This window comes from Myotis yumanensis, unplaced genomic scaffold, assembly GCF_028538775.1.
Source record: "Myotis yumanensis isolate MYYU_CA2020_CCGP unplaced genomic scaffold, mMyoYum1.0.hap1 SCAF_6, whole genome shotgun sequence".
Lineage (NCBI taxonomy): Eukaryota > Metazoa > Chordata > Mammalia > Chiroptera > Vespertilionidae > Myotis > Myotis yumanensis.
Genome location: NW_027223757.1, coordinates 92175562 through 92197353, shown reverse-complemented (window position 1 = coordinate 92197353; position 21792 = coordinate 92175562). Strand labels below are relative to the sequence as shown.

The window sequence follows — 21792 nt, the reverse complement described above, 5'->3', positions numbered from 1 at the left end:
AGGTACAGATTTTCCATTAGGTGCCTTGTGGTTTTAGGAAAGAGAATGAAGACTACAGGAAATCTTTGCTGGGACATTTCGTGGTTTGGGGACCTTGGTATGAAAACTGGTGGCTTAAGAGCTTTTGTCTGAATGGATTGTCTTAAGTGGATCTCTCAATATTGCAGGGGGCTGTGCTAGAACCTGCTAGGCATACATAGTCTAGGAAGAAGGAAACAGGAACGCTTTTAGAGGGGTGAATGATGTAATAATTCCAGCCGACATTTAATGAGTGCTTTTTATGTCAGGCACTGTCCTAAATACTTATATTAGTCCATTGAACTCTTGTAACAACCCTATAAGGCGGGTACTGGTATCACTCCCTCCCCATTTTACCAATGAGGAAACAGGCTCAGAGAGGTAAGGAATTTGCTCAGGATCACACAACTTGTGAGTGGTGGGGCGAGGATTAAAAGCCTGGACTGCAAGTCACCAAATGTGCTGTCTTTTCTAAATGCAGAAGAGTAAGGGAGATGGGAAAGAGGAGAGATGGAAAGAGCAGAGAAAGGTGTGTGATGCAAGTTTTTTTTAAACACCTGCAGTGATGTCCTAACTGTGCAGGCCAGCGGGCTTTTCGCAGTCCTCATCCTGGACTCCGCAGTGGCAGTGACTCCTGCCAGTCAGTTCATCCTGAGCGTGTGTGACTTCAGAGGGAGGAGTCTTTTCTTCTTCCTTAGCTGCTCTCTTCTTCCTTTTATCCTGTAAATGTAACCGTGCATTCTCATCACCTTGGTCATAATTTTTAATTATAAAAATGATTGTGCTCACTTTGTTGACAATGTAAGAAATAAAAGAAAACGTGAAAGCCACTTGTAATGATGCTGTCCAGAGATAGCCACTATTTACATTTGCATCTATTTTTTCCAGTGTTCATATATATATTTGTGTATCCATGTGAATGCTGATATGTGTATACACACATATATATACAAATATGGTTTTTACAATGGGATTATACTTCTATAGGATATAGAAAATGTCCAATTTTATTCACTTAATGTTTTGTTGGGAATACTTTCCCATTCATTTTCCTATTCAAAATTATGTGTGCATAATTTTTAATTGCTCTATTATGTTCTAGCAAACTGTTGTATCATGATTTATTCATCCACTCCACTATCTAGGGGTAACTCATTTAGTCTGTTTCCATTTTTCTCAGCTAGAACCGATGCTGTGTTAAATGTCCTTATTTTTGTGAACAATACTGTTTATGCAAATTAAATCTAGAAATAGAATTATTGGGTTCAAACACTACAAACATTTTTAAAGTTCTTGATGCATTTGCCAAACTTTCTGAAGATTTTATCAGCCTGTGCTTTTGAATGCTCTTTCTCTCGGTTATTTTATCCATTTCCTCACTTCTGCTATATTCCCTATTTTCAATCCTGACTTCCTTCCCCTACTCATTTAAAAGTATATACTGCATGTATTCCAAGGGATGTCCCAGGAGTGCCTGGAACCTCACATACATATAGCTAAATTCCTTATCTCTCCCCAGACCAGTTCTTTCCCCTTTTGGTATCATCAGTCTGCTCATTCAAGTTCTACATTTTGACTCTGCTCATTCAGTTGTTGGTCAAGTTCGAGCCACAATTCCTAGAGCAGGGATTCTCAGACATAAGCCTGCTTCAGAATCAGCTGGAGAACTTGTGAAAACACTGCTGAGCCCTACCCCCAGTTCCTCATTGAGGGAATCTCACATCAGTTGCTCCTGTTTGTCCCCAAATGTCAACTGTTTTAGAAAACAATTAATTGAATTCCTCATTGAAGTCTTTACTTTCTAACTTGTTAGAAAAAGCCAGGTCAAACTTCCTAAAACACAGGTATGATCTTGTTATTTCCCTACTCTAAAACCTTCAGGCTTTTTCCTCATATCTCCTGAATTGAAATATTTCGTGTGGCATAAATCACATGGCACTTTACAGTTTTTATTTATTTATTTTAAACTAGAGGCCCGCTGCACAAGATTTGTGCACTGGGGATGGGAGGGGGGTCCCTCAGCCCGGCCTGTGCCCTCTCACAGTCTGGGACCCCTCAGGATCGGACCTAAGCTGGCAGTAAGACATCCCTCTCACAGTCCGGGGCTCTCGCAGTTCAGGACCCCTTGCTTCTTACCGCCTGCCTGCAGCGGAGGTGGCCTCTCCTGCCACCGCCGCTGCACTAGCGAGCTGTGAGCCCCGCTTCTAGCTGGGCAGTGAAGTACACTGACCACCCGGGGGCAGCTCCTGTGTTGAGCATCTGCCCCCTGGTGGTCAGTGTGCATCATAGTGACTGGTCTTTCTGCCATTTGGTCAATTTGCATATTAGCCTTTTATTAAATAGGAGGATAATCGACTGTATTTCTTTAGAGTATATCAGTACTGAGCAGAAGGTACAGAGATTTCCCACAATTCCTAGAGCAGGGATTCTCAGATGTAAGCCTACTTCAGAATCAGCTGGAGCACCTTCATATATATATAATCTTTCACCCAGGGTTTTCTGTAATTTGGCTGCGACCATGTGGTAAAGTGAAAAAAAAGTGCTTTGCAAGAAGGTAATAGTCTTGGGTTTTTCTTTTTCTTTTTTTTTTAGATTTGGGTTTTTAAAAATTCATCTTTACTCATGAGTCAGTTTCTTCATCTGTAAAATGGGAGAGTAGGATTAAAAGGTATTTGAAGCCCTAGCCAGTTTGGCTCAGTGGATAGAGCGTTGGCCTGCGGACTGAAGGGTCCCAGGTTCAGTTCTGGCCAAGGGCACATGCTTGGGTTGTGGGCTCGATCCCCAGTAGGGGGCGTGCAGGAGGCAGCCGATCAGTGATTCTCTCTCATCATTGATGTTTCTATCTCTCTCTCCCTCTTCCTTCCTCTCTGATATTCATAAAGAAATATATTTTATTTTTTAAAAAAAGGTACTTGAAGGCTTCTTTTCACGATGTTATGCCTTTTTAACTTTATCTTCCATTTCTTTCCCTAACAAAATTTATGCTCCAGTTGGGCTGAGCTACTTACTAGTCTCTAAAGGGACTTTTTGTTTTCTGGTTCTATGCCTTTGCTTATGCTGTTTCTTCACCATAAAATGCTCTTTCCCCACCTCTTTCACAGTCCTTCAAAGACCAACTCAAATGCCGTCTCCTTCCACAAAGCCATTTTTGATCCCCTTCTCCTCATCTTTCCCCCTCTTTGATATTGCCTGGCCTTTGGCTTGTACCTCTGTCCCTCTCTTATGGTATGTGTAACTTACTCCCATAGAGTGTTATTTATGTTTGAGTCTCCTCCTGCCTTCTAGATAGTAAGTTCTTGAGGACAGGGGATGTCTTATTCATCACTTTATTCACCCTCCACCGCTGCCCTGTGCCTAGATTGGTCCTTGTATGCGGAAGTTATTCAGTAAATACTTGTGGAATGAATGTGGGTGGATTCAAGTGCTGTTCATTAGGTAGCTATTCATTAGCATGGGCTGTAGGTAGGTAGGTAGTTGTTCTCTTCTCTAGAAGGGATGACCTTATATATATAACCTTGACATTGAATGTTGATAAGGGAGAGCTGCTTATGCAGCTTGAAATGCTGGAATATGAGGATTCATAAAGGTCACCTCTTAAAATGGTGTGACACTCCTCCCCTCTATAGTAGGTAATAGTTGACATCAAAGTGTATGTATATAATAACTGTCTGGGCTGAAGGGATGGATATTGCAAGGGAACGAAACAGTGTTTCTGAAGCCACATCTGTGGGTTTTGTTTTTGAACAGGGAGACCATGGCCAAGATAGAGGAGAAGGTGGCAGCCCCTGTGAGTGGAGGTGGTTCCCGACTCCGATTTTTTTCCATGAAGAGGACAGTGTCTCAGCAGTCATTTGATGGTGTCTCATTGGATAGCAGTGGCCCTGAAGACCGGATTTCAGTAGACAGCGATGGTAGTGATGGGTTCGTGATGCTCATGGAGTCTGGTAAGTGGAAGCAGAGCCAGCCAATGTTCTAGAAGTCCAGAAAGGGTTCTTTCTGCTGCTTGTATTCAGACTGGTAGGATGCAGAAGGACCTGAAATTTGATAAAATAGACATTTTCTTAACCAAAACAGAAAAAAGAGAAATTTTAATGGATTTGTGGCTAGCTTTATCCCCACATCTTCTAGGTTATTGTTTAGTGCCTGGCCTTTATCACAGAACGAGCCTAGTCTGACAGCCACCGAGCTGCAGCATAGCATTAGTTTTGTGACTGGTGTTATGGTGTGTGTGTGCTGTCTGGTTTTTGCCTAACTATGTATTTTATTATTGAAAAATAACTAGGAGCTTTTTGTCTATGACAAAACAAATAACTTTTAGGAATTAGATCAATTACCATAGGAAATTACACTGGAAAGCAAACTTTTAAAATTGTTCCTTGCCCTAGCTGATTTGCTTCAGTGGATAGAGCGTTGGCCTGCGGACTGAAGGGTCCTGGGTTTGATTCCAGTCAAGGGCACTAGCCTGGTTGTGGCTCGATCCCCAGTAGGGGGCGTGCAGGAGGCAGCCGATCAATGGTTTTCTCTCATCACTGATGTTTCTCTCTCTCCCTCTCCCTCTCTGAAATCAGTAGAAATGTATTTAAAAAAAAAAATTGTTCCTTAAGGCCCTGGCTGGTTTGGCTCAGTGGATAGAGCGTCGGCCTGCAGACTGAAGGGTCCCAGGTTCGATTCCGGTCAAGGGCATGTACCTTGGTTGCGGGCACATCCCCAGTGGGGGCTGTGCAGGAGGCAGCTGATCGATGTTTCTCTCATCGATGTTTGTAGCTCTCTATCCCTCACCCTTCCTCTCTGTAAAAAAAATCAATAAAATATATTTTAAAAAAAATTGTTCCTTAAGTATCTAAATGAAAAAAAAAAAAGAGAATGTACTGTTTCTTAAGCTGAGTGGTGTGTGCCCATGTTTTGTTATTATTATTTTTAAATATATTTTTTATTGATTTTAGAGAGGAAAAGAGAGGGAGAGAGAGAGAAACACTCAGTGATGAGAGAGAATCACTGATTGGCTGCCTCCTTCATGTCCCACACTGGGGATCAAACCCACAACCCAGGCATGTGCCCTGACTGGGAATTAAACTGTGATTTCCTGGTTTGTAGGATGCTTAACCACTGAGCCACCCCAACTGGGCTGTTATTATTATTATTCATTTCTTATGGGAAATTTCAAATATATATAAAAATAGACAGAATGAAGTCATGAACCCTCATATACCCATTACCTAGCTTCAAATATTAAGAACACATGGTCATTTTTGTTTCATACATACTTCTGCCCACTTCCCTTCTTCCCATATTATTTTGAAGCAAATCCCAAACATATCATTTGATCCACAAATATTTTCATTATGCATCTCTAGAAAATACAAACTTTTAATTATGGTAAAAGACACACAAATTGACCATCTTAACTCTTAACTATAATTCAATGGCATTAAGTACATTCAGATAGTTGTGCAACCATCTCTACTGTCCATCTCCAGAACTCTTCATCCTGAAAAAATGAAACTCTATGCCTATACTCCTGTTAACCATCATTCTGTTTTCTTTCTCTATGAATTTGACCATTCTAGGTACCTCATATAAGTGGAAGCATACAGTACTTGTTCTTTTGTGACCATCTTGTTTAACCTAACATAATGTCCTCAAGGTTCATTCACGTCGTAGCATGTGTCAGAATTTCCTTCGTATTTTGTTTATCCATTTATCCATCCATGGACACTTGACTTGCTTCCATTTATAGACTTTTAAAATATTATAGACAAAATACTATTGCACTTTTAAAAATTAACTAATTTCTTAAATTCATCAAATATGTAGTTAGTCTTCAAATTTCTAATCTCATAAATGTCATGTTTTGTCTTTGCAATTGTCATTGTTTTTAGAGATTGTATTTGAACAGAAGTTTTTGACTCTCAAATTCTTTTGTTGTCTTTCTTATGCAGAGTCTGGTTCAGAATCTCTTCCACCAGGATCTCTTCCAAGTGCCCTGGACAGTGCTGGTGTTCAAGGGAGCTCCATCGTGGAGAGTTGTGGACAGGGGTCACCGGAGGCCAATAGTTTGGCCCCACCCAGTGGGGAAGACCTCCATCCTCACCCGGTCAGCTGCTCTCCTTCCTTCTCTGCAGAGGGCAGGCTCTAGGCTGGAAGCTCAGGAATCAGCTAAGATAGTCTCCTTTTACAGGTCTCGGTTCTGGTGCTGAAGGTAAATGAGGTGTCTTTGGGGATTGAGGTACGTGGTCAGGACCTGACTGTGGCCCTGCAAGCAGAGGAACTGAGCCTGCAGCACCTGGGCACCGTGGGACTCTGGCCGTTCCTGCATGGACAGTGCCCCGGTAAGGAGGGCGGCCATTCCAGGCAAGCTGGTGGGATTTGTCTGGGGCAGCCAGAGCTTAACTGGTTCCTGTCACTGCTCCAGTGGCAGCTGCCCTAGCCAAGCCCTTAGCCTTTCTCTCCAGTAGCCATTTGGGGGAGGAAGGACTCCCAACGAAGCCGCCTTCTTGCCAGGAACTTCTTTCTGGGGCTTTGCATTCAGTAGTAGGTTAGTCTTCATTTTCATTTCCCACATGCTCCTTAAGCTTATGCATGAGGACAGTATCCATGTATTCATTCGTGTGGCTGCTCACATCAAATTATATCTGACCAAGGAGCTTCTGTCACTCAGATTAAATCCTTTGATGTGAATTATCATTTAGACTTTAAAAGATGACAGGAAAAATCTGGGCTTGTGTTACATGTTTCATTTAAAATTTTGGTTTTTAAAATATTCAGTAAATACTAAGGAATACTTATAAGGTATATGTAAGGTATAAAAGAAATAACAATACAGTGAATCCACGTACCCACCTCCTAGTTTAATAAAATAGTGCCATTAACTTTGAAGCCCTGGACTCCTCTCCTGAACCTCTGCCTCTCCTCTGTCAGAGGGAGCCACGGCATCCTGAATTTTGTATTTGTTACTCTCTCGCTTTACAGTTTCACATGTGTTTGTATCAATGTATTATTTTGCTTTGTGGGGTTTTGAGTTATTCTAAGTGGAATTATAGTTTATATTCTTTTGTGATTTACTTCTTTCAAGCAACATGATATTCTTCAGATTCTTCCAGGCTGTTGAGTTAGCGATAATTCATTGTCTCTACTATGTAATATTCTAATGTATAAATATACTACTTTTTGCTTTTTAAAAACAGCTTTATTGGGGGTATAATTTTTGCTTTTTATAAAACAGCATACTGTGAAATTCACTCACTGTAAATGTACAGTTCAATAATTTTTAGTACGTTTACGGAGTTGTGCAATCATCCCTATCACCCCTCAAATACCTCTTGTACCCATCACTGTATGTACTTCTTCAGTCTATTCTGAACAGGCATTTGGATTGTTTGCAGTATTTTTGTGTTGCCTTGAACATCCTTGTACATGTCTCTAGTATGTATGTTGGAGAGTTCTCCAGAGTTCTGTTCCTGAGGATATCATTTCTAGGTCACTAGGGAAGGTATAGCTCTAACTGTTCTAGACAATGCCAGTTTGTTTTCTAAAATGGTTGTACCATTAGCAGTATGTAAGTACACGGTTGTTCCATATCCTTGGCTATAGCTGAGATTGTTTTTTGTGGTTTTGAGATTAGCATGGATCCTGCTTGGCTTTATCAGAGAGGCGTGCCTTTATCTGGGAAGACCAAGACTTGACAGAAAGGAAGAGACATTCAAATTTAGCAGAGTAGAGGGTTTTATGTTTTCAGAGCTTTCCTTGGCCATTCTTTTTTTTTTTTTTTTTTTAAATATATTTTATTGATTCTTTACAGAGAGGAAGGGAGAGGGATAGAGAGTTCGAAACATTGATGAGAGAGAAACATCGATCAGCTGCCCCCTGCACACCCCCTTTGGGGATGTGCCCGCAACCAAGGTACATGCCCTTGACCGGAATCGAACCTGGGACCTTTCAGTCCGCAGGCTGACGCTCTATCCACTGAGCCGGTTACAGCTCCTTGGCCATTCCATTGCTGATTACAGCCAAACCGGTTACAGCTCCTTGGCCATTCCTAGCAAGGCCAGCTTTTTTGGCCCTTTCCCTCCTGACCCACCATGGGAGTTATAGCAAGGGAGCCGAGCCCATGGTCTTCGTGGTCAGGCTGCTAGTGCTCAGATCCTGTCCTGCTATTATAAGTGGTGTAACTTTGGGCAATTATTCTCTGGGTCCTAGTTCCTTCATCTCTAAGATGGGAAGGATGATAATACTTTTGGCATAGGGTTGTTATGAATATTATATATACGTAAAGTGTTTAGAACAGTCCCTGACTATTAGTTAATTAATTTTTTCCTTCTGTCATCTCAAAGGTACGAGCTTTCTAGAATCCTCAACTTCGAAGACTTGCCACATCAGGCCAGCTGTGGGCCTTCGCTTTGAGGTGGGGCCTGGTGCAGCTGTTCATTCCCCCCTGGCCACAAAGAATGGCTTCCTGCATTTATTGCTTCAAGGCTGTGACTTTGAGCTGCTCACCTCAGTGCTCAATGGCCTGGGGCCCTTCTTGGAGGATGAGGAGATTCCGGTGGTAGTTCCCATGCAGATTGAGCTCCTGAACTCCCGGATCACCCTGAAGGTGAGAGAGTCTTTGGGTTTTCACCCTAGACTTTATCAGGCCAGGAATTCTGGCAGCGACAGCTTTAGCCTCTTGCCTTGTCACTGTAAAAGGAGTGAGGAGTGAGTGAGGAAAAGCATATTCGCATTCTTTGTCAGTGTTATAGCTCTACATACATCTGTGTTGTCAAAAAGTCCTGTGTTCAGGTCAGAAGACCTGTCTGTAGCCCTGACCTTGTCCTTGGCGTGCAGCATGATTGTGTGCAATCCCTAGTTTATCTGATCCTCAGTTTCACCATCTCTAGAGAGACTCATTGCTGCCTCTCACACCCTTGCAAGAATGTGTGGATAAACGATGATATAGCAGTGCTTCAGACTGAATGGGAGAAGCCTGGGTTGTTACCTGATTGCTCTGAGTTGGTTGGGGCATCATGCATTCCCTCTTTCCTGTAGGATGATATCCCCCCCATCTACCCAACGTCTCCAGGCCCCGTGCCCATCACTCTAGCCATGGAGCATATTGTGCTGAAGCGGAGTGATGATGGTGTGTTCCACGTAGGCGGTGAGTTGGGCTTTTCAGCCCCCTGGCTTCCCTGTCTTTCTCCTCCTGTAAGGGAATAGGTGACAACTAGGAATTGTCTGCATCTGGGCAGCAACTTGTCATTTAGAACCTTTACTTTTTTTTCCAGCTGCTGCTCAGGACAGACCATCAGCTGAAGTACCTAACAGTGAAAAGAGACAGCCCCCAAAAGAACAGGTATTTTTGGTGTTCACAGGGGAGGCTTTTGGACAACAGGGAGAGGACCTGACTGAACAGTACCTTCCCCATAAGCCCCTAGGGACTGTAGTCGCAGAAGCTGGTAAAACCCAGAAGGCTGGAAAGGTTTCTCGTGCTGTACGTGGATGGGTGGTTTGGGCTCTGTCACCTAGTAGCAGCCTCTAGATGCGCTGAATAGAGGATGTAAATCAGGAGCTGGTGGTGGAAGGATGGTTGCTGATCACAGATCTTCCAGCTGCTGTCCCTCTAACTGATGAACTCTGAAGAGAGGATTAGGCTTCTAGAAAAAATCGCGTTGGGTTCTCTTGACCATTGGCCAAACTTGTGGATCTTTCTTCCACCTTGTTCCCGTACTGAGTGTTGTTGTTTTTTCAAGTTTGTTACTTTATTCATTAACTGAATGACTTATTGTTCCTCAGGTGAAAGAACTGTCTACCCTACAAAAGGAACTTATAGAAACTAAACAAGCATTGGCCAATGCCAACCAGGATAAAGACAAACTTTTCCAGGAGCTTAGGAAATATAACCCCTTCTTTGAGCTCTGACAGCTGTGGCTCAGCCATCTGTGCCAAGGAGAGGCAGTCACCAGCAACATCAGCACCCGTGACAGACGGCAGCCTCCAGTGTTGAATAAGTTGAGCTAAGGATGCCAGAGGGACCGGGCGTACTTAACTCCTTTCTGCTATGGGTTGTCACTGGGATAGCAGATAGGGCCAAGCATGACCATGTTCCAGGAAATTGGGAGCAGCTTTGTGCGTGGCTCACGCATCAGGTCTTGCTGTTGGGTCCTCTGCACACTAGGTGGCATCTTCTCCACACTGCAGGGCCATTTCACTGCATGGTTTCATGACAGACATTTGCTTCCTCCACAACCTGTGTGAACAAGGGGAAGTGCTCACCTCCTCAGTCACCCACAGAGCCACCAAAGATTCTCTTCCTAGAGCTTCCTAGCAGACCTGAACAGTCCTGCCTGAGCTCTGGCCACAGGGGTAGAGTGGAATAGGAAGCAGCCAGCAAGGCGGGAGTCAGGAGGGGCACGAGATAAGGGAGACCGGGACCCTGCTTTTTTTGGAAAGGGAACCAAGCTCATATCTTCTTGGCTGATATTACAATCAGATTTTTCAGGGTTCAGCTTCCTTTGTTAGGCTTTGTCATTGTGAGGCTGTGGTAGAAAGTAAACAACAGCAGCTTTCCCTTCTGTAACACAATTTATTTGAAGTTTAAGTCAAAATAATAATCACTCTGGGTTAGGTGGTTGAAGGCATGAGGTGGTAGGGATGAGCGGGGAGCTTGGTTCTGAGCCCCAGGTGCCTGTCTAGAATGCTGCCTCTTCTGCGGCTGCACCTCGGAGGTGCTTTCCTGTCTCCCCAGGGCCCCTGGCACAGCTGTTTCCCCAGCACTATGACTTTCTACCAGCGCTCTCCTTAGCTCTTGGTTTGGGAGCTGAAAGTGTGTTTTAAACTATAACATAAACACCTTAGTCTGTTGCACCCCACTCCCCTCTATCACTGTGGCTTTTAAAATTATGTAATTTTGACTTAAAAAAAAATACCCTTCATCCTAGCTAGGTTTTGACCCCTACCCCCCAAAAAGCGCAATTTCCTCCTTTCTTTCCTAATTCTTCCTAACACTACCTTCATCTATACTGTTTTGTGTACTTCAGACTGTGTTGATTGGACAGAAACTCATCAGCTAACTCACCTTGAATCTGCAGGATGGTAAATTAGTGATTTAGTAGTGTCAGTAAAGTCTTAATCACATTGACCTATTGAAGGAAAGGTAAAATGTTTCCCTGTGGGAAATCATGCCCAACTTATATATTATAGATTTTTTAGGATAAAAAGAAACATGTGTTCAAGAAGGAACAGTATCTAATTTGTTCAGACTTTTAAAGAACTTTTGTCAAGTTCTTCATTAAGGCAGTTTAAAAGCACCAGTTACTGTGAGATTATGGGAATACTTTGTCATGCTTAGGAAACAACTTAGAGACTTAAGAATAAACATGTTTCTGGAAAGACTGTTAACAGGGGAAGTTTCCTACTGATTGATGCTTGGTTGAACCTTATTTAATATTTTCATAACCTGAAAGCAGGATATTACAATGCAATCATATGTCACTATTTCTAGGCATTGAAAGGTAAACCAGAAGAGACTTTAAACACACACACACACACACACACACACACACACACACACCCCAAAACTGCAGAAGGGCCACAAGCCAGGCTGTGAATACTCAGGAAAGTGACCAGGTGAGGTTCAGTGCAGGTGAGTGTGAAGGAATGCACTTACAGAAAACAGCACAGCAGCCGACGAGGCAGTGCGCTCTGTTAAAACTCAGGACGGAAACGGAGGCATTGCTGAGGGGAAGGGTCGATGTGCTACTGAGGCCAAAAGGCCAATTACATCATCAGCAAGGGCACATGGAGGCAACCCAGAAAAGGACCTCACACGGCCATGCACATGTGCACCTCGGGCCTTACTTAAAATATACAGCTGCAGAGAGCAGCGAAAATGATGGGGGGTGGAGGCACTTAGATGAGGACCCATCTTGGACGATGATAGCGGAGGGTGGTGTTTGATCACACATCCAGCAAGAGGAAGGACATGTTCACCAGGTCCTGAAATACTAGCTCTCGGGCTGCACCGCAGAGCCTTAGGCAAAAGGAAGCACTCCTCATAGCAAATCAGAAACTTGTGGGGCTCGGTGTCAAGGTCGCTGGCAGGACCTGTGCGGGGCCGCAGGAGGGGTAGGGAGTCCTTGCATGGTGTAGGCCCCCGAAAGGAATTGCAGGCCACTGGGGCTATTTGGTGAAATACGACTCTACAGACTCCCTTAATGCTTCTTCAAAGGCAGAATGGAGAACAAATGGATCAGCAGTCCTCTCAAGTACGGCATTTCTAAAGTCTTGGAAGGGGAGGAGGGAGATCCAGTCCCTGGAAAATGGAATTATTCAACCGTAGGCTCACCAGAATTCGTTTAAAATCACACTGATTTTCTTCCCTTTCTCTTTTCCTGGCCCACCATATCCCTCTGGCATCCCTCCATGCGAAGAACATGCCTAATCGGCATTGCCTGGTATACCTTTACCTTAAGAACTTGTGCTTGATGGCAGGCAGTAGAAACAACCTGGGCAATACCAAGGTTAACCCCGTTAATAGCCAGCTCAGTCAGTTTCTTGCCTTTCTGGGGCTCTGGTCCATGTGACAAATGGAGCCCTATATCTGACTTCCATTATACAGCAGCTTTGGCCATTGTATCTTGAAATCATCCCTCAGGAAATACGGTCGGGGTCATTGTCCCATGGAATTTTAGTAAACATCTTGTGTAACTTCCTGCTTCTCTTCAGTGGAAGGAAGATTTTTTTTCATAATGAAGAAATGTGAACTGGTTATCAGGATAAATGTGAAGGAAAAAAGTGGAAGGAAAAAATAGTACCAGCTCCTTTGGACTGCTTACGATTTCTGCCTTGGAGCTCGAAGACTCTGAACAAGAAATAATACCTCACGAAATCGTCTGGAGTGATGACAGCACCACTTCCCAGACGCCAGCCACTGCACATCAGCATTTCGGCTGTAAACATTTACAACTATCTCATCTGTGACTGTCTACATTTCCTGTTTACATGGATGTACTGGAGATATGCTTTAGTGCACTTGCATTGGTGTAAATCTCTCAGCTGAGCTGCAGGGATGGTTTTCAATCTTAAATTGTTTTCAACTACTGGAATAATGAACCTAGTTTCTTAAGACAAAAGGTGTGGGTTCCATTCTTGTGTTGGCTGCTTTTTGCTGTATATTTAATCTGACCTTGATTTTGCCATGGGCCTCAACTTTATGTACTTTTTCATGGTTCTAAAAGAAATGGTTCCTGCGTATGGAATATCCAAGGCGTAAACACCACCCCTCACACATCCCATAACTTGACCCACTTACATGAGCTTCCCCTTAGTTCAGGAGGGTGGTGGGAAGGTTGTTTGAGGTATTGCTGTGGTGATACGGGAACTTTCCATTTTAACCTTTACACTAAGGGCTTGTGTTTTTTCCCTCCTTTAATACTTGACTAAACATATAAAATCAGCCAAAACACCATAAAACCATGGAAATAACTGAACATTGCTGCATAAGCTAGCAGGTAGCATCCTGTTATTGAGAACTGCAAAAGCTGTGATTTACCATGGTCATTATTAAGTTTCAAGAGATTCTGGTGGATGTACTATCCTCTCACCAATGGCTTCCCCCACCTTCTGCTAGGATAAGAATATTCCTGGTCACCTCTGGGGAGGTGTGGGTAGTAGCTATTGTTGGATGGGGATTATTTTCCCCATCTCTTAAACAGACACAAGGTGAAGCACTCTTAGTCTTCAACTGGGAGATTTTGCTAAGTGGCCAGACTTGGCATGTGAACTTTCTCCCTTGTTAAGTTCCAGCCTTGTCCAGTATCTTACATTGAAATATAGTTCCTATAACTTAAAAATATTCCTGTTAGAACTGAGAATGTTTGTTTGTTTCCCTAGTCCCTCTTGGTTCTTTAGTTTTTGGTCAAGAGGTAGCCTTTTACCACCACTTCTTAGCCCCACTGAAGTGTCTTCTCCATTGGCTAAGGACAAGTTGAACACCATGATTCTAGTAAGATACTAAGTCAGATTTGCCCAACTTTGTGAGTCTTTCCCCACTCAGGGTGCTCCACCGAATGGAAAGCTCCAGAGCAGCTTCAAGCCCTCCTCCCTGTGACACTGAGAGGAAAGAATTCCTGGGGACTGCCAACTAATACTGTAGCCTTATTATTGCTAATCACTGTCACGGAAAGGTCACACCATTCCCCTTCATTTGAGGAAAACAATGAGAATTTATCTGATGAACTGGAATAGTGGTCAGTATTGGGAAACTTTAATGTTGCAATATCTAATCAAACTTGGAGTGTACTGGTTCTGTGAACCACCTGAAAACAAATTAAACTTATTAAACAGAACTAGTTGTGTTATATCTATTTATAAGAAATCTGAAATATATAGGCTTTTACATTGTTCTTAAGTGCTTTAAGTACTCTTTTTGATACTAAATTTTAATAGCTCTAGTAGAAAGTGAGGGTTCAAATTTTCACAAAAAAAACCCAAGACCAGTTTTACTGACACCAAAAAAAAGAATGATGAATTCCCCCTATTCCAACCAGTTAGACAGAAAATGAATACACATACAACAAGTTGGAAAACAGTTTAATGATCACTCACCAAAATCCATCGGAGATTCTTTAATGTTTACAGGGAGAAACTATTCCACTACTCCTGCATCACAACGTTACTCATTTGGAGTAGCACTAAGTCAGAAGTTCCTGGTTGTTTCATCTACTTAAAATCAGAGGTAAGAAAACCTAAGACAGCAACTTCAGGCTCCAGTGCATAACCATCAAAGTTCTCTTGGAAAGGTTTTCTCTCTGAAAGCAGCTCCTGTCCAGGGAAGCCATGCCCATGTGCCTTTCTGCTTCCAACTAGCCAGACAATTAAATGCTGCAAAATGCCCAAAGGTCCCAATATTTAGTCAAGGCATGTATGACACAGGCCGCACGCTTTCCAGGTGTGATGAACAGTGTTGAGAAAGACATTGAGACACGGGCAGATCCCGGAGCACCAGTGCACAGCCTGCAATCCCAAGTCTGGACCCAGCACGTCCTCCAGTGCCAGGTCTTTCTCGGCTTCGGTCTTAGAAGAAGATGATTTTTTTGTGCTTCGAGTTGGGTATTTGTCCCTTCGACTTTAACCTCCGAACAGCCTCCCTCATATGTTTGGGTTGTAGTGGTGGCATTTCTCCCCACTTCTCACACACATCCAGTGCTAAAGAGGGGGTAAGGAGACAGTTTTGTGATCACACCAGAGCTTATTCACAATCCTTTTGAGAACTGTAATTCTCATCAACTCTTCTAAGCTTGCTGAGGAAATAAACCAAGGCGTTTTCTCTAAAATGTACCATGTTTGCCCTGGCCAGCGTGATTCAGTGGTTAGGGCACCGGGCCTGGCACCGAAGGGTCTCGGGTTCGATTCCTGGTCAAGGGCACATACTGGGGTTGCTAGAGATTAGCAGTGGGCAGCAGCCAAGGTCTTTACTCGATAAGTACGGGAGCAGTTCCAGGGGTCATAACATCAGGGATAACTCCTCACACTGGTCAGCCCCAGTGACAGCTTTTCTTGTATCTTTTGGCAGCAGAAATGAACAAAGTTCATTGGAGAAAAATACAAGGTCTGCTTCTGTCACCCTGGGCTGTGGACAGGAATCAGGAAGGGACATTTCCTAGATGCTTCCTAACTCCCAGTAGGGAAACTCTGAAGGACTAATGGTCATGTTCTGCCGAATACAAAGCGCCCCCCTGCCCACCCCCCCCCTCTAGTGTAAGTGGAAACTACTCCAGGGGCCTTATTAAGTCCCTCAGTCCCGACGTTCTTGAAAATAAGACCATCACAGGTTCAATCCATTACTTATACCAACACCACTCACCTTCTTCTACCACTTCCCCGACGAAAACCTTGGAAATACCCGACATAGCAATAACCACATTCTGAGACACGGAGGTGCCAGTGATGGACTGGATCAGCTGGAGAGAAGGACAAAGACTGGTTAAAGTAGTCCAGCCCGGCTTCAGAAACAAGTGCCCACAGAGCTCTGCACTGAGTGTTTACTAAAAGCCGGGTGCTGAAATTGAGACTATTAAAGCAACGATTCTGTTTGTCAAGACCCTACCCTTGGAATACAAAACCGAAACTGGTCAAATTATTGAGGGACATGTTATTTTTATTTTCCCGCTTAAATGACCCCCAACTTGCCTAACATGTCACTTCCAAATGCCAAGGGATATAACTCTGGAGTCCAGTTTGGTTCTTCCAGCTGATGAAAATGAAGTGTGATAGTCCATCCTTACCCTTTTAATGGCCGCCTTAGGGAAAGCTGAACGGCGGTACATTTCATAACGGTTCAGCTGCTCCTCAGAAAAAGAAGAAACCAGGATCCTAGACAAAGATTCAGGTAATTAAGTTAACTTATAAGAAGAATGCTTAAAATATTTATTACATCAATAAAATCAAGTGTTAAATAGAAAATGAATTGTCAAGGGGTTGATAGTATTAGGTTAATGCTCATAAAGAATGAAGATAAAGTATTTCTACTCTTTTTTTAAAAAAATATTTTTTAATATATTTTATTAATTTTTTACAGAGAGGAAGGGAGAGAGATAGAGTTAGAAACATCGATGAGAGAGAAACATCAATCAGCTGCCTCCTGCACACCCCCTACTGAGGATGTGCCGCAACCAAGGTACATGCCCTTGACCGGAATCGAACCCGGGACCCTTCAGTCCGCAGGCTGACGCTCTATCCACTGAGCCAAACCGGTTAGGGCAAGTATTTCTACTCTTAAGGCACTTGAGAATAAGTGAAACAACTTCCTTTTCTTACTTTATTAAGAACAAAAACTTAAACAACAATGTTAGGTCACTGTATCATACCATATAAATTGTGTTTTCAGCCTTAGGCTCTCTCCTATAATTCTACCTTACTACACTTCACGTTAATGTAAAAATTTAATATATAAATGTATGTTCAAACCAGTAGTTTTCAACATTAACAGATTTAGGAGGAAAATTTTGTAAAATATATGGAAAAGGGTTAATACTGTATAGCAGTGGTTCTCAACCTGTGGGTCGCGAACAATGAAAATACATCCTGCATATCAGATATTTACATTACGATTCATAATAGTAGCAAAATTACAGTTATAAAGTAGCAACGAAGCCCTGACCGGTTTGGCTCGGTGGATAGAGCGTCGGCCTGCAGACTGAAAGGTCCCAGGTTCGATTCCGGCCAAGGGCATGTACCTTGGTTGCGGCCACATTCCCAGCAGGGAGTGTGCAAGGAGGCAGCTGAATCGATGTTTCTCTCTCATCGATGTTTCTAACTCTCTATCCCTCTCCCTTCCTCTCTGTAAAAACCAATAAAAATATATTTAAAAAAAAAAGTAGCAACGAAAATAATTTTATGGTTGGGGGGTCACAACATGAGGAACTGTATTAAAGGGTCACGGCATTAGGAAGGTTGAGAACCACTGCTCTATAGGAATGAATTCTTTCACATAAATAAAACAATGGCCATACCAATTTTATTTATTAAATGTATATTTTTTATTGATTTCAGAGAGAAAGGGAGAGAGAGACAGAAACATCAATGATGAGTGAGAATCATTGATCAGCTGCCTCCTGTACGCCCCCTACTGGGGACCAAGCCGAAACCTGGGCATGTGCCCTGATGTGGTTCATAGGTTAATGCTCAACCACTGAGCAGCCATACCAATTTTGGAAAATGAGCAAAGGACATGAACCGAAACTTTACAAAAGCACCGATGGCCAATAAGTATAGAGGAAAAAAAAAATTAACTTTCACTAGTAAAGAAATTAAAATAATAAACAAGATAACATTTTCCATAAACCAGATTGACAAGTATTAAGAATGGTACTAAGGAGAATGGGAAGACAGAAAGTCACACATGCTGATAGAATGTGAAATGGAACAACTGTTTTGGAGAAGAATTTAGAAATACGTATGAAAATCCTTGGAAAATATTCATACTATTTGAACTAGCAACTACACTTACTGTTTATTATAGGAATCAAATGGAGATGTAAAGATGTGCATCATAATGTTGTAAAAAAAAAATCCAAAACACAAGAACAGTTGCAGGGATTGGTCAAATTATGGTCCATCCACACAATGAATACAATGTAGCCATTAACAATGATGATTTACAGGCATCTTTACTGACATGAAAATATTTAGCAATACATATCAAACATTAAAAAACAAACATGAAGAGGTATATACCCTGGGTAAACTCTAAGTGGGATTATGGGTAACTATTTTTTTCCTACTTTTCTGTATTCTCTGGATTCTTTGCAATGAAACCATACTACTTTTACAATCAGAAAGCAAATGAAGCTATTTCCATTTTGAAGAAAATTATGACCTAGATCAGTGATGGCGAACCTTTTGAGCTCGGCATGTCAGCATTTTGAAAAACCCTAACTTAACTCTGGTGCCATGTCACATACAGAAATGTTTTGATATTGGCAACCATAGTAAAACAAAGATTTATATTTTTGATACTTATTTTATATATTTAAATGCCATTTAACAAAGAAAAATCAACGAAAAAAATGAGTTCGCGTATCACCTCTGACACGCGTGTCATAGGTTCGCCATCACTGACCTAGATAATATAGTTATTGACATGCAATGCATCTACCATACTTGATGTAAAAAATGGTTACAAATGGTATTTATTGATTTTTTACAGAGAGGGATAGAGAGTTAGAAACATCGATGAGAGAGAAACACCGATCATCTGCCTCCTGCACACTCCCCACTAGGGATGTGCCTGCAACCAAGGTACATGCCCTTGACCGGAATCGAACCCGGGACCCTTGAGTCCGCAGGCCGATGCTCTATCCACTGAGTCAAACCGGTTAGGACTACAAATGGTATTTAACATCTTTGAAAAATTGGTTGTAGATATACATATATGTATAGAAAATATCTTGGAGAATATATATCAAAATATTAATAGTATTTATTTTGGTGGTAAATTGGTATTTTTGTTTTACTTATTTATATTTCCTATGATATACAAGTGTATTAATTACTTTATTTTGAGTTTATAAAAGAAAAAAGTTGAAGGTCAAGAAAAATTTCTTAATTTTGTGTGGTCAAGTTAGAGCCTTGCAATGGGGAAAGATCAGAAAGTAACTTACTGCATCTTTTGAATCTCATCTTCATCCACTTTCTGCTTCTTCTCTTTCTTTTCTTTGGTGTCTATTTTCAGTTTTTTGGCTGCAGGAGTGAGTAATGATGAGTCTTCCCTTTCAAGTGCTGTTAAATCTGAGATGTCCTGACTCTTGAGCTGAGGAGGTGAAAGAAACACTTTCATATATTTGGCCTACTTTCCAGACTCGGGTAAGGTAAGAAGACATCATTCTCATTACAACACAACAAATCCACTTATTCAATGGTAGGATACACTATCTTCCCGAAAGAAATTTATAGCCCAGCTGTGGAAAGAGCACGAGCGAAAATCCAGTATTCCAGTTTAGGTATGCTCATGGCTCCCACATTTGTTTACAAGGGCAATACAATGCCAAGGATCATGAAAACCTTTCCCCCTGAGCCCACTCTCCCAACCTCATTCTTAGAGGGGATGTCAGAAAAGTCCTTTCCATCCAGCCAGCTCTTCTGCCTCTAAGCCTATAGATCTCTACTTGTGATGATTCCATGTGGAAAGAATATTAAAAAGGAGGCATCTTCTCATCAAAACAGTGTTTCTTTGAGTTTGGAACATTTAAATGAGCTTCTCCCACATGTAGTACTCTTTTCTTCCTATCTTTTAATTCTACAGCATCATGCAAATATTTACTAGGCTGAAAACTTTGTGAAGACAGGTTTGTCTCATTTATCTCACCCCACGAAAGCGTTTAGCATAGTTTTATTTATGCTAGATTTTAAAATTATGTAGATTTCAGAGAGGAAGGGAGAGAGAGAGATAGAAACATCAATGATGAGAGAGAACCACTGATTGGCTGCCTCCTGCATGCCCCACAGTGAGGATCTAGCCTGCAACCTGGGCATGTGCCCTGACCTGGAATCGAACTGTGACCTGTGACCTCCTCGTTCAGAGGTCGATGCTCAACCACTGAGCCAGGCCAGCTGGGCCAGATTGCTTCTTAAAAGTTTCACAACATTGTTCTTTTTCTAAAAGTCCTTACTTTCTATATTTTAATAAAACCTGATGCTCTGAAAGGCTGTTTCTGTCTAATCCAGTGGTTCTCAACATTCCTAATGCCGCGACCCTTTAATAGTTCCTCATGTTGTGATGACCCCCAACCATAAAATTATTTTTGTTGCTACTTCATAACTGTAATTTTGCTACTGTTATGAATCGTAATGTAAATATCTGATATGCAGGATGTATCTTTCATTGTTACAAACTGAACATAATTAAAGCATAGTGATTAATCACAAAAACAATATGTAATTACATATGTGTTTTCCGATGGTCTTAGGTGACCCCCAAAGGGGTCGCGACCCAGAGGTTGAGAACCGCTGGCTAATCTAATGTCCTTCCACGATCTCTTTAAACGCCATACTTACAGCTCTAAGAGCCTACGGTTCTCTCTCTAGAAGGGGAACCCGGAGAACCCCGAGCTTCTGGTCCCCTGGCTGACGCTCGGATAGCGAGCACTGCGGCGCTTCGGCCTCGCACAACTGATGGGTCTGGTGTGTTTATGCGACAGAGAGACCCTGGACATAAGGTGAGTAAAGCGGTCACGCCCTCAGCCTCCCTTTAACGGCCCTGCTGCCTAGAATAACAACGTTACACGTAAGCAACAGCTGTGAGAACCACAGGGCAGTGGAAGGGATTCTAGGCGTCCTGGGTTCTCGCTCTTGTCTGTCTCAGGGAGACATCGGATCCCAACTTCCTCACCAGGAAAACAAAGACGCTATTAAAATCCCCTCAGAAGGAGTGTTAATAGTCAAGGGCCGGGATTAAAAATATGAACCCCGTGCTTGGGTCTCCCGGACCGGACCAGCCCTACAATGCGGCCTCCGCCCACCCCGACCCGCCTCCGCGACTGCAGATCGGAGGGACCCTGTGCGTCCCAATGGTCCCGGCCTGGGCGGGGGGTGGGGAGCCACAGGCGGGCGGTGGCGCAGCCAGAGCACCATCTCGGGGTCCTCTCGGCCCCGCCAACGTCTCCCTACCTCGCCTTCCTCTGCCGCGGCTTCTTTCAAATCCCCGTCTCCGTCCGCGTCCGCTTCCTCCGGGTGTCCGTCCGTGTCGGTGGTCCCAGGGCCCGCGGGGGCCGCGGCCGCCTCGTCGGACACCTCTGTCTCCCCGCTTTTTTCCGCGGGCGACTCGCAGGCGCCATCCATCGCAGCCGAATGCGGGACTGCGGGTCGCGGAACGGCCACACACCAGGGCTGGCAGCTCACTTCCGGTCGTCGCGCCGCGATGACGTCACCCGCCGGCTCCTCCGCGGTCATTCGGCGGCGACGTGCGGGCTCCGCTTTAAGCGTGGCGGTGGGAGCGAGCACGGGTTTCAGCTGGTGGGCTTTCCATCCCGGGAAAGCCGCCGGTTAAAGGGGAGCCGCACGGCTTACCGGAGGCCTCCCTCTCCCTGCCGCCTCTCACGCCCCCTCGGGGTTTGTCCAGCCCATTTGTCCACTCCACGCCATTGAGCGCCCGCTTCGAGCCGGGAGCAGTGCTGGTGTCAGAAACATAGTTTATGCCCAAGTACATGACTTTTCCAATCGCGGGCACCCACGGTCGGGGGCGGTTCCCCCCACCTGACTTTCCCGGCAGGTTGGTTAATTCCATCAAGAGTAAGAGGAAAA

The 21792-nt window shown here is 43.4% G+C and overlaps 2 protein-coding genes across 3 annotated transcripts in view; one reads left to right on the top strand and one right to left on the bottom strand.

The window, feature by feature from the left end:
- The window catches only part of BLTP3A (bridge-like lipid transfer protein family member 3A), a gene marked incomplete at its 5' end in the record, with an annotated part of 41503 nt that extends 27170 nt beyond the window's left edge, over positions 1-14333 (top strand). Inside the window, 7 exons of the mRNA XM_070418729.1 lie at positions 3766-3962; positions 5958-6112; positions 6197-6347; positions 8349-8611; positions 9043-9151; positions 9279-9346; positions 9787-14333. Coding sequence (XP_070274830.1) covers positions 3766-3962; positions 5958-6112; positions 6197-6347; positions 8349-8611; positions 9043-9151; positions 9279-9346; positions 9787-9912 — 1069 coding nt within the window. The remainder of the gene's footprint in view (positions 1-3765; positions 3963-5957; positions 6113-6196; positions 6348-8348; positions 8612-9042; positions 9152-9278; positions 9347-9786) is intronic.
- A 233-nt stretch (positions 14334-14566) lies between these two features.
- TAF11 (TATA-box binding protein associated factor 11) lies at positions 14567-21399 on the bottom strand. 2 transcript variants are annotated; one of them, XM_070419426.1, is made up of 5 exons: positions 21160-21394; positions 19155-19303; positions 16278-16365; positions 15857-15953; positions 14567-15198 (listed from the first exon to the last, which is right to left on the bottom strand). In XM_070419426.1, exons 1-5 carry the CDS (start codon positions 21328-21330, stop codon positions 15068-15070), a joined length of 636 nt encoding a protein of 211 aa, XP_070275527.1. In that variant the 5' UTR covers positions 21331-21394; the 3' UTR covers positions 14567-15067. The 2 variants fall into 2 exon arrangements, with proteins under 2 accessions (XP_070275527.1, XP_070275528.1); XM_070419427.1 differs by lacking the exon at positions 15857-15953 and having other exon boundaries at positions 21160-21399.
- Between the last annotated feature and the right edge of the window lie 393 nt (positions 21400-21792).

Excerpts from the sequence above, each read along its gene's own strand:
- TAF11 (XM_070419426.1), bottom strand. The coding sequence starts at position 21,330 with ATGGATGGCGCCTGCGAGTCGCCCGCGGAAAAAAGCGGGGAGACAGAG. Across the intron at positions 15,954-16,277 it reads CTAAGGCGGCCATTAAAAGG|CTGATCCAGTCCATCACTGG; the intron begins GTAAGGATGGAC and ends CCTTCTCTCCAG. Across the intron at positions 15,199-15,856 it reads CGGGGAAGTGGTAGAAGAAG|CACTGGATGTGTGTGAGAAG; the intron begins GTGAGTGGTGTT and ends CCCCCTCTTTAG.